The following is a 12,895-nucleotide window of genomic DNA, read 5'->3' as shown; positions in this document are numbered from 1 at the left end:
AAATCAATAATTTGGATATTTTGTTATTGGTAATTTTTTAGAAATGTTTAGCAAGGTTGAACATTTGCCATAGTAGTCCTAAGAGATACAGGGATTGTCACGCGATTCTAAATTAGTTTCTGATAAATGTTAGCACATAATTAATTCAAGACTACGCGTAAGGTTCACCATTGAGTACTAAATAGTAGAGATATAGATCTGGGTTAAGACGTTTTCTTTTAAATTTTGTTCTGGGTTAAGATGTTCGTTATTTCCAATCGAGTTTTTTGATATACCTTTGAGTAAGTACAACACTGGTTGAAATGTGGTCTTATTGAATAGAAAACAAGAGAATATTATACATATAGGTAACCCTTAAACGGCCTAATAATGAACATATTACGTGTTCATTAATTTTTGCTTTTTTTTCGATAATTTATACTCGTGTAGCTTTTGTGTGCATAAAATAATTGTTATGGCTCGGGACTAAATGGCGTAAAATAGAGTCGTCGAGAGTGCAATAATTGCCTTGTCAATTTTATACTTATATTTTTAATATAATGTAATAATAGCAATTTATTTTTTTAACGAGGCACATTGTTTTTCTGTTTGGTTGAAATTATTCAACCAGTTGTATGCATTGGTGTTTATCGATTCTTTAACGTTTTATCAAACTTACATTATGATGTTTTAAGACCGCTGTGGGTTATAATTCTTGTATTAATAATGTACGCTTCTTTAACCCTGACCTTGACTTTTTATCGATGTTTAGTTCGCGTGTGTTAAGGTATTACAAAACTATTTAATCGGATATACATTTATCATTGATATGTTCATGTCACTTGTACATTATGCGTGAAATTTTAAAACAAAATGTTTACATAATTAATAATTACCTAGCGGATCACATAATTTTGCTATCAATAGCTGTATTCATATGCCCATTAACATTATCCAGGCATTTTTGAATGTGTTCAACGAAACAACTTTAATTGATAATATGTACTTAATGCTAAGAGCTTAACAATAAATATTTATAAGTATATGTTTATTTAAATATTAGTATTTTATAAGTACAGCAGATATATTGCTCCGACGTACTACAAAATAACAAAATATGATACGGTTTGAGACGCTCCGTTGTTATAGGTAACGTCGGCTACAATACGCTTTATTAAATACACACAAATACATATATAAAACAAAATAAACGTTAAGTGTAAAAATGTTCAACAGTATGCCTTATCGCTTATAAACTATATCTGCCAGGCCACCTTTTCATCAGGCTACCTTTTACTAAATATCAAGGCTAAAATTTCATTAATGGATGATGGATGCGTAATGGTGATAAACAAAATGCTGCAAAATAATGCTTGAAAAAACTTGTTTTTACCAATTTCCTTATCAAGTTTATTTCTAACGATTCCATTAAGATATGAGATAATAGTGTGAAGAGAGGTAGATAACAATATTCAGTCCTTTTTGTTTGTTTTTCGAGTATTTAACGATTTATAACCATTTAATGGTTGGGAGTTGTAAAAAGCAGGATTTTATTATTGACTTTATATTTTTTTAATAAGAATAAAAATTAAGATGTTATTGTCTTCTTTGAATTTGAGTAGTCTTTGTAAAAAAAACATTTAAATTATCTGAATACTTTTGGTTATGTCAATTATGTAGAAAACTACACTTTTCTCCGCCGGTACTAAGTGTTTTTTATAAATACCCACATTCTTAATTCTTAATCAGCGTGAACGGAATTTGTGAGGTGAGTAATAGTCTAAGATCCGGCTGCAGGATTAGTGCGTTCATCGGTTTTTTGCTGAAAACCGAATTTTTATGTATATTTATAATTAGGAGAATATATATCGACTAGGTTGCCAGTCAAAATTTGGCCGCAAGCATGTTTAATTAAAATTTTTCTAATCGATTTTTGGGAAAAAAATTCGTTCACTTGTTTTTTTGAATAAAATGTAGTCTACATCACGGCAAATGATATAAAGATTCAAAAAAATCACGGTTGCCGCTTTTCACCTGGCCGCAACATCTTGGCAGCCTGGTTCAAACAGGTATGATTTCGATTCATTTTTACGTTCTTAACGTACATTTATGAATCATATATCAAATTAAAGCTAATTTTTTTCTATTTATTATCATATATGGTTGCCTAATTAAATCCGGCCGCAAATAAGGGTTGCTGGCTGTTAAAAATTATAAATATTTACGCCTATTAGTACACCGACGCATTCTTTTTATGTATATTTATAATTAGGAGAATATATATCGACTAGGTTGCCAGTCAAAATTTGGCCGCAAGCATGTTTAATTAAAAATTTTCTAATCGATTTTTGGGAAAAAAATTCGTTCACTTGTTTTTTGAATAAAATGAAGTCTACATCACTGCAAATGATATAAAGATTCTAAAAAATCACGGTTGCCGCTTTTCACCTGGCCGCAACATCTTGGCAGCCTGGTGCAAACAGGTATGATTTCGATTCATTTTTACGTTCATAACGTACATTTATGAATCATATATCAAATTAAAGCTAATTTTTTTCTATTTATTATCATATACGGTTGCCTAATTAAATCCGGCCGCAAATAAGGGTTGCCGGCTGTTAAAGATGTTGAATATTTAAGGTTGAGTGAAAGAAAATATGTCGTCCTTTTCAAAATGACAAATTTAAAAAGTAATATTGATTTAATATAATTAACAGCCGATCCTCTCTTTTTCTCGTTGTTTCGCTGCCGCACGCGAATGCGTCGGTGTATAATTTTTAACAGCCGGCAACCCTTATTTGCGGCCGGATTTAATTAGGCAACCATATATGATAATAAATAGAAAAAAATTAGCTTTAATTTGATATATGATTCATAAATGTACGTTATGAACGTAAAAATGAATCGAAATCATACCTGTTTGCACCAGGCTGCCAAGATGTTGCGGCCAGGTGAAAAACGGCAACCGTGATTTTTTTGAATCTTTATATCATTTGCCGTGATGTAGACTACATTTTATTCAAAAAACAAGTGAACGAATTTTTTCCCAAAAATCGATTAGAAAAATTTTAATTAAACATGCTTGCGGCCAAATTTTGACTGGCAAACTTGGCGATATATATTCTCCTAATTATAAATATACATAAAAATACCGTTTTCAGCAAAAAACCGATGAACGCACTAATCCTGCAGCCGGATCTCGTACTATAACGATTTTTTTGTTTTTATCCTTTTCTTACATACGTACAAATATTAATGTAATAAAAATTGAAATTGTATATGATTATAATTATACATATTTTTTATGTAGAATAATTTCAGACCTACACCTTTCGCTGGTTAAGTCGGCGCTGTTAAAATTTTTTGAAAATTTTTTTAAAGTATTTTATTTCGAATTATTAATGGAAAATAAATACTTTTTTGCATAAAATATCTTAAAAGTGGTGAACATATAAACACTAATTATAAATAAATACACTGTCGTGCGAATATTAGTTGTTCTAAGATTGCCACTTAGATATTGAATGTCAAATTATTGTTTTTTAGAATGTAAAATGTACCTATATATTACCTACGCATTGATTTCATTTCATTTTTTAAGAATACCTATTAAAACTATCATTATCAAGTGCTATCAATGACCAGCAATATTAACAACAGTATTTATATTTTATAACACCATAATCCATATTGTAAAGTATCATATAATTTGGCGAACATTCTAATTAAACCTGTGTAAATACAAAGCTACGCCTAAATGTTACAAAATTGTCCAATATAATATGTATAAGCTGAAACCTTCGATCAACAATATCAACTAGATAACGGGTTACATCCAAAATCAAAGTTAAAGTCTGTCCGTGTATATGCTACAGTCAAAACCCTGAACCAGTCAATATCCTTATTGACTAAGGGTGCCGGTCAATATCCTTATTAACTGATTTTATCAGATAAAATCAGTCAATAAGGATATTAACCGACGCCCTTAGTCAATAACCTTAATAACCGTCAATAAGGATATTGACTGGTTCAGGGTTTTGACTATAACGTATACAACAAAACATTCTGGTATTAAACAGCTACATTTGTTTCCTAGTAAACAGGGAGAAATGTTTTAAAACAGTTTTCAATCTAATTACAACCGTGAGGTCCTAGTACCTAATAAAGTCGCAAATTGCAGAGTTGTCTAATAGTGACGGCTGAGATCTGCGTCTACGTTGGCTTTGTTACAAGCAAATTAAACAAAATAATAAGAAGCTCACTTAATCTCATAAAATTATGTAGTATATTGTTCGGATCCTTGATAATAGTATTTTAAGGGTGCTTTTCTGCCAGAGACGTGCGAGGATGCGTAGCGAGGGATGTGTTTGTAAAGAACCAATAATATCGCTTCATTTAGCGTTTGTGGGTCAAAATCTAAAGAAGTCTGTTACATACAAACATGTTGAATAAATACAAAAATATAGGTGAAGCGAACTAAAGCCTGTAAATAAGAGCTCACTTCTCAAGTGCGCTGTTATTTTATGAGACGATGTTTTTCTCGGGCGCGATATCTATTTGGTATTGTTGATCGAATGCTGACACCTTTGCCGATGACTAATATATGGAAGACTGAATGTGTATGTGATCCATAATTCACTTGTCATTATAGTAAAGCTAGATAGTAGGTAATTAAGCGTATAGACTAAGTTGTAATGCTTTTTTAATTTTACAGTGCAATATGCCGTAGAGTTAGAGCCAGCGCGCACGACCAACTTTGTCTCCGCAACTATTTTGTATCTCCCATCAATTTGTATGGGAAGTTGCGTCGCTACGTGCGCGCACTTTCATACTAGCCCATGGGTGGGAGAGACAAAATAGTTGCGGAGACAAAGTTGCTCGTGCGCGCTACCTCTTACAGTGAACAGTCAATATAATATGTAAGTATTTGTTTAGGAAGTAGGATGTTTTAATTTTGACCATTACGATTCGGACATTTAATTAATAATAAGGTTTCGAGGTGGCATTATTTGAGTTCACACAATTTTTTTAACAAGTCTTACCATATTTTTATCTAAGTCATAATGGAAATAATATTATTATTATAGTTTAGATTGTTTTATTAAAATTTAACAGAATATACCAGTTGGGAATAAAAAAAAGGCGACAATTAATAACTTATTGTTTGAAAGTTAAATTATACACTTTGATTTACTCAAAATAGTGTTCTAGGCACATCTGCATCACAGCGCTTGCTACAATGCAAAATATTGTATGCACACATTTTCTTTGTAGTAATAAATGGCCATAATACTTCGATCAAATGTATAATTTTTGGCTAGGTATCTATGTTTTTTTTTGTTTTGTATGAAAATTCAAACATCCGTTAATTATATTTTTTGGTTTTTATGGCATTCAAATGCTTTATAAATATAAATTTATAAAGAATAGAAAAAATTCGATCACGAGGCGGGACTTGAACCCGCATCCTTCGCGCCATTCCGGGGCGGATTGAGATGGTTGTTAAATCATCTCAATAGATGGCGCGCGGTGTGTCCCTCAAGACACATAAAACTGAAAGGATAGAATAAATTCGATTGCTCAGGCGGGTCACGAGTGGCTGAGTTGGTTAGGTATCCGCCCCGGAATGGCGCGAAGGATGCGGGTTCAAGTCCCGCCTCGTGATCGAATTTTTTCTATTCTTTATAAATTTATATCCGTTAAAATTTCTTCACAAATTTTCCGATCAATGTAATTAGAAGAATAGTTTACAATTGTTAAATGGTTTAGACTTTAGACCATATTTCACCACGCTAACCAAGTTGTTGGTGATAATCTTGGCGATTGATTTTGTTTCACTAAGATGTGCCTGTATCCTAACTTTATTATAAACTAGCTGCTCCGCGCGGTTTCACCCCCGTAGCTCCACTCCTGTTGGCTGTAGCGTGATGATATAACCTAAGCTATAACCTTCCTATATAAATGGGCTATCTAACACCGAAAGAATTTTTCAAATCGGACCAGTAGTTCCCGAGATTAGCGCGTTCAAACAAACAAACTCTTCAGCTTTATAATATTAGTATAGATTAGTATAGATGTGAAAGTTTGTTTGTTGTATGAATTTATAATTTGATTTTTATGATTGGGGATAGTTAGGAGGCATTGCCTATTTTTTACCGCGCCACACCCCGGACACTCCATACAAAATGATTGTTTTGACAGTCACACTGTAGAGACTGCAAATGTGTGTGTTAACGCTTTATGGTTGGCACATTTGTGACTAGCGTAAAAAAAAATTCGCGTTTTTCTGATGAAATACATCCGTAAACAGCACAATATTTAACCATTTTCTACGAAAAACGATAATCACAAATCCAAAATAATAAAATTACTTTATGTCAATTTGATTAATGTTGTCAATCTTCGTTGCGTTTCGTCTAAGACGTCGTTGGTATCGTCCTTGCGGGGAAATGGGTACCATAAACATGTCTGATCGTGCGGGGTGAGGTAAGTGTTTAATTTTGGCGGGAGGCGGAGAGTGTCCGTTCTGTAGCGTTTAGCTACTATTATGTATTCTGTGACCGCGCTGAAATTTTCTTTGACGAGGCGGGCCAAGGTTCTAGTTAGGTGTAGGTGCGAGTGCGGAAGCGCACAGGTCCCTTAACGTCCCACTAATACCTAAAATTGTTTTCTGCGCATCGGATCGTACGATGCTCCGAGCCGCCATTAAGTTTGAATCGTACTATATGAGTCTACACACACGCATAATATATTATTATGTCCAATGTGTAACGTATGGTCTGAAAACAGAACGAAGACAAATTGAATTAATTAAATTTGTTTGAACACTTATTAAGAGCTGACACTTATGCTTAATAAGTATATTTGATCGAAGTGTTATACGTTGCACATTAACTTTTTTAATTACCTACGTAATATTATTGTGAACATCACTGAAACTTTATTTTATTATATGTATTTTAAGTAACAAATGGATATATCGGATATATGTTTGTAAATTTTGTATAATTACAAGGCGTACTAACTGAAAGTGTAATTAAGATTTATTGGTTATTGGATTCAAAATAAATGCATTTGTTTAAATACGTTTTTTATTTTGCATATAAATATTTAGGTCCTTTTATTTAAGCTCGTTACAAAAAAGAGCGTGACTGCCGACCAAGTGAAACTTCTTTGGTAGGATACAAAGATACTAAAATCGTCGCCTTGATCCATGACATGACGGTATTGCTATGACACGACCTCGAAATTTTACTTTCAACTTGCTAAAGAAGTTTCACTTCAAAATGTGTCCAGCAAAGAGAAGCTATTTACATTAATACCCTTTACAACTTAAGTGCTATTCTGAGATATTATTTATACCAAGTATAGATTCAGTTTTAAAAAGTGGTAAAACGGAAATACGTATTATACAGTTTTAACAATCATTGGCAGCTATCTTCTCCTTGACTTCCTTTATCATGAGCTCGACGAGGTTGTCCAAGTCCACGGAGGGCTGCCAATTCCAGTCCCTCCTTGCTTCGCTATCGTCAAATACTTGAGGCCAAGAGTCGGCTGGAAATTCATACAATTTAATTTAGTTATTATGTACTTATTGGTCATGCTTACCATGAGGAAGTATGTCCGTATTTTTGTATTGGATTAACTCAAAAATTACGTATCCAAAATGAAAATTATGCCACAAGTAGAAAGCTTCATTTTTACTGTGTGACACAATTTTATGAAAAGAAATAAATTGAAATATTTATTTTGTAAGAAATGTGGAAGATTATATTAATTTTTTTATAGTTAGTATCTCAGTTCAACACATGCGGGGCCATAATAAGCGGCTTCGTATAAAGAGCCTGCGCAACTCCAGCCTCTGTTACTACTGTTAAACTCTGACTGGATTCTAGAAGATAGGGGGATTAATCGGCTTCGAACATTTGAGGCGTAGCAGTTGTTCAAAGCACCATGTCTTTGTTGACACCGGGTAAGTGCGGGTAAGTGATAGTAGTAAGATGTTAAGATATTATTTATTCATTAGCCTGTGTTTGGGTATAATTCCAAAACTTAATATTTTTGTGCAAAAAAGTTTATAATTATATTGTTTGTCTGTTTGCTTTTTTTTAACTTTACTATTTTTAATTATTTTAATATCACAACAAGCAAAGAAAAACAGCGGTGAACTACGGAGCATTATTATTTCTTACCTATATCTTGTCTACTATCAGGTTGGTACGTTATGTTGAATTCAGGGACATATTTTATTATTTTCTCAGCTAATTCTTCGGGAGTGAAACTCATGGATGTGACATTGTACACACGCCTATTGAGTAATTCGTTTGGGGCTTCCAAGAAGTTTGAGAGGGCTTGTAGAGCGTCTTTAACATGCATCATAGGAAGCCTTGTGTCTGGTTTCAGGTAACATTGGTAGTGGCCCTTACGTAAGATGTCGTGGAATATCGCTATGGCGTAATCTGGAAAATTTAATGTGGAATATTAATGATGAAATAGCAATTTTTGTTGTTTTTCATGGGTAATAACTTTAAATGATTGACAAAATATGTCTTTACGATTATCTATCTGCTGTAACTCAATACCTTACGAGAACTAAGTAATATTAATGGAGTCAATGGATGAAGAAATATATACTAGTTGTAAAATAAATCTATGTTTACCTGTAGTACCACCACCAGGTGGGTCACTGGAAATAACACCAGGAAATCTGAGACAACGGAAATCTAAACCGAACTTATGATAATAATATTCTCCTAATAGTTCCGCATGCACTTTCGAAACTCCGTAAATTGTTCTAGGCCTCTGCACAGTGATGTTCGGCGTAGGGTTTCTCGGTGAGTCGGGCCCGAAAGCCCCAATTGTACTTGGTACAAAAATTCTTAGTTTATACTGTTTCGCCAGTTCAATTACATTATGCATGCCTTCTATATTAACCCTAACAGCTAGTGGGACGTTTTGTTCGCCAATGGCACTAAGCAGAGCTGAGAAATGTATCAGCCAGTCCACTCTGTGATCCACAACTATTTTTTGGAGTCCCTTAAAATCTAAAATATCAGCAAATATATATGGGCCATCGTTAACAACTTCTGCGGATGGCTGGATTATATCCGATAGGATAACATTTTCTTGACCATATTTCCTTCTTAAATATTTTGCACACTCTACACCAAGTTGTCCGAGGCCACCTGTAAATAATAAAACTAGTAAATACTAAAAATAATATAACTAGTATCTGTAAGCTCAAATGAGTTCAAGGTAGTTTCTAAGTAGTTAGAATGAGAGGAGTGGTCGATTTATTCGTCACATGACAAGGGGCGCTAGAAAAGCAAACACAAATAGCCTATTTATATTATACCAATAAAATTCAACTTAAAAAAGTTCCCTTTACGTCTTAATATAAACGAAAATCAACGTCATACAAGGATTGCTATAAAAACATCCGGTTATATCCTAATATATGCGAATTTGTAAATACGCTGAGTGTATATTAATGAACTAATTTTTCTACTATATTTTGAAGAGCACGTTTCTTAGACCTTTATCTAATTTCTGTAAATTTTCCGATCATAAGTTACTACATTTCAAGTAGGTTCCCTTTCTAAACACATTTCTGCTTCGTAATTTGATATCTTTACAACATAAACAGCTATTCAAGTTCTACGTAGATGGTATTTACGCGACAATAACCACATGGCATTCTATACGTAATTAATACGTCGTATTTTCAAGAGACAAATGTAAACATGATATTCATCTTTTATGAACTGTAAATACTATAATATCAGGGTTGGCAATTCAGGGTTAGAAATAGTACAGAACAGACAAAAATCTTTAAAAAATCAGTGCACCTAAATAATTATACACGTTTTTCACACGTTTTAATATCCCTGATATAATATTAATATCAGGGATATTAAAACGTGTGAAACCTACACAATAATATTAAATAGGTATTATGTCTACAATATTATAGTACATATTACGTATTCATTTACCTAGACAACAACCCTAACGCAAGTGACATAACTACCTACTAAAATTAGGTAACGTGTGAGTGGTGTGAATAAATTATCTTCCAATAGTCTGCAGTTCTATGACGCATCTGTACAGGTACTTCCTGCTTTTAAGTAAATGTTATTTATTACAATAAAGCCATCTGTATTTAATATTTACACAGACTTTACGTAGCGCCTGAGTCTTAAATAAAATAACTTTAAATAGAGAAAACGTCTAACCAGACAAACAAAATAACGTTCTTCTTAGTTCTTCTACCTTTTTATATCCAAGGTATCATGCCAGCACCAATAACTATATTTTTTAAGTATCTTATTATTAAAAAATGTTACGACGTACTTATGCTTATCACTGTGACTCTGCATATTTTTCCCCCTGAACTATTCTTTAATCGCAAATTTTAAATTAAATCCATGAAAAACGTCACAATAATAAGAACTGAGAGGATATATCCATTTTATCTTAATTCCTTTATGGTTGTATCACAAGCAGTTGAACATTCATAAACACGTGTCACAAAATAACATGTTTTCCAGCACTAAATACACTTAAATAAATGACGATATTTCCATACAGATTTATGCAACAAAATTATGCATACCTATGATTCATGAACCAAATACACTACAAAAAGGACCAAGAAAATGTCTACATAGGTAGCTCGAACAGGCATTATTCTTGCTCTGCGTTAACGCTCCAGACAAACTGGTGATCAGCTTTTCAATAAACGGTATTTTTATTTTAAAATTAAAAAAAAATGTATTCAAATAGGTTTCTAGTCTTGCAGACGAAATTATTAAGGATCGTTAAAATAAGGATAAAAAAACTACTTGATAGAGATACCACAGTAGAAGCTCTAGATTTATATAAAATAAAAATTATCACATGTGTTCTAAATCGTTAATATTGTTTTTACCTAAAAAAATAAATAGACCACACATGAAAGAGAGAAGATGAAAACCATTTTGTACGAATTGATTTTCAAAAATAATTTGTTAATAAGATTAATCTAATATTCAACTAAGTATTATATTTCAAATATTAGTAATATCGACGTAAATATTGCGATTAAATAATTAACATCGTGTTCGTGTAAAAACTAGCACACAAACGGAATGTAATCAATTTTTTGTGTTATATTATATTATGAAATCACTTTTTATTGTCTATAATTAAGTATAGAATGTAGGTTCGGAACCGGATAAATTTTCGAAGTCAAGGCCATGGCTATTTTTAAATTTTTTAGGCATAAGTTATAGTAAAGTTACACGTGCGAACTTAGTTCCTACATAGTAAGAATGAATACTTTTCTTTGACACCTTTTAGAAAATAGGATCTCTTCTTTTACCTCTATTTTTATAACTCTACGTTTATAGCAATATGTTGTTGAACTAGTTAACTATTAGAATATCCGGTAGAATTTTTTTCATAAAATAAGTCAACCTAACTAATTCAATTTCAGTGAATATTATGTAAGTACTATACAATATACTTACATATATAATATCACCTGATATTATGTACTATGATTACCTTTGAATTAGAAAAAATAGGTACAAAAACAATATTTTACAATGAAAAAAAAATATAAAGTTTAAATGTATAGTTAGATGGGTTGCCTAAGTTTTTTTTTCATATTTATGGTGGCGTGGCGATGGTTAAGTATTATTTTGGAAACATTTAATTCAAATAAACCAGTACCTACCAAAAATTTATGTTGACTTGCTAAGAATTTAATGTCTTAAAGAAGCAAGTTTGCAGCAAGTTCTAGTTCTAATTAATAAAATATTTATTTGTCCTATCAATCTATGACTTACCGGTAATCAAAATTTTTGGCGGTTTCTTAATAATCGCTTTCACAGAATATGCACGTAAATTCGTTGCTAAAGTCCTTTGACATAAATTTCGTAGAAAAGTCATGGCTTATTTAAAAAATATAATAAATAATTAGTAGCAATTTTAGATGCGCTTTCCACAAACGATCATAGCATACTAAAGCAATAATGGTTTATATGATTTAGAGTCTCAAATGGAACTGGTTATACCAGGTCGCGTCATTTTCACAAGCCTCAACGTTAGAATATGTAAAATTTACAGGAAAATGAACTTTATTTCAATCCTTATCAGAGTACAGCCGTTCGTGGTTAATCAATTTCATTCGACGCCGAGGTGGGTGTGTCTAATTCTACGTATAAGAATTTTGAGAGGTTGACATTAAGGTGTTTCGAGTCGAGTGATGTTTGAAGTTAACAACAAGGTTATCTATGAAAAAAACCTGTTCGCATATGCTAATTAAATTCTATTGACATTCAAAATATATTTGCCGAATACATTTTACAGTACACTATATAGTCTGGATGTTAACAGAGTAAGAACAAAAGATTTTGTATTAATTTTTCATATAATTTTTTAAGGATAAGCGTTAGGACTTAGGAGAGCATTATTATATTATAATTTATAGTAGGAACCTATGTACGAGTCCAGAAGGTACGAACCACTTTACACTTTCTAATCAAGTGGCTTTTACTTTCACAGACCTATTTTAATACATAGTACAGAGACTTCTGAATTTGGGTACCTAATGGGTAGTTATAATGAAAGTAAACTTTTCTCCGTTTCGCTATATCTTTTTCAAAATCTCAATAAGAAGCATAATCAATAATAATTGGAATGAGGAAAATCTTTAGATTTTCAAAACATGTTTTAATCGGTAAAGTTTCCGCGATCTAGGGGAGACCGGGTTTGGTTGTCTCACGGGTTGGTTGTCACAGGGGTCTTAACACAAAACTGAACTATCGAATAAGTCTGTTGAACAGCGTGGCAAGAGCGATACAGTGACAACGCTGTCCCCACTTCGCGTCAGACCGCTCCGATCTACCGTGGTCCGTGAGGGCCTCACACG

The 12,895-nt window shown here is 32.5% G+C and overlaps 1 protein-coding gene across 1 annotated transcript; it reads right to left on the bottom strand.

Annotated features, from left to right (window-relative positions):
- Positions 1–6,538: 6,538 nt before the first annotated feature.
- LOC123706304 (L-threonine 3-dehydrogenase, mitochondrial) lies at positions 6,539–12,000 on the bottom strand. Its single transcript, XM_045655501.1, has 4 exons — positions 11,811–12,000; positions 8,640–9,164; positions 8,172–8,438; positions 6,539–7,533 (listed from the first exon to the last, which is right to left on the bottom strand). The coding sequence occupies exons 1-4, from the start codon at positions 11,911–11,913 to the stop codon at positions 7,397–7,399; spliced, it is 1,032 nt and encodes a 343-aa protein (XP_045511457.1). The 5' UTR covers positions 11,914–12,000; the 3' UTR covers positions 6,539–7,396.
- Between the last annotated feature and the right edge of the window lie 895 nt (positions 12,001–12,895).

This window comes from Colias croceus, chromosome 3 (genome assembly GCF_905220415.1).
Source record: "Colias croceus chromosome 3, ilColCroc2.1".
NCBI lineage: Eukaryota > Metazoa > Arthropoda > Insecta > Lepidoptera > Pieridae > Colias > Colias croceus.
This window is presented reverse-complemented; position numbering and strand designations above follow the sequence as displayed.

What these genes read in the sequence shown, in the direction of transcription:
- LOC123706304 (XM_045655501.1), bottom strand. Translation starts at nt 11,913, where the DNA reads ATGACTTTTCTACGAAATTTATGTCAAAGGACTTTAGCAACGAATTTA. An exon ending in ACCTGGTGGTGGTACTACAG is followed by an intron (nt 8,439 to 8,639) that starts GTAAACATAGAT and finishes TAAATTTTCCAG; the next exon opens with ATTACGCCATAGCGATATTC. An exon ending in TGATAGTAGACAAGATATAG is followed by an intron (nt 7,534 to 8,171) that starts GTAAGAAATAAT and finishes ATGAATTTCCAG; the next exon opens with CCGACTCTTGGCCTCAAGTA.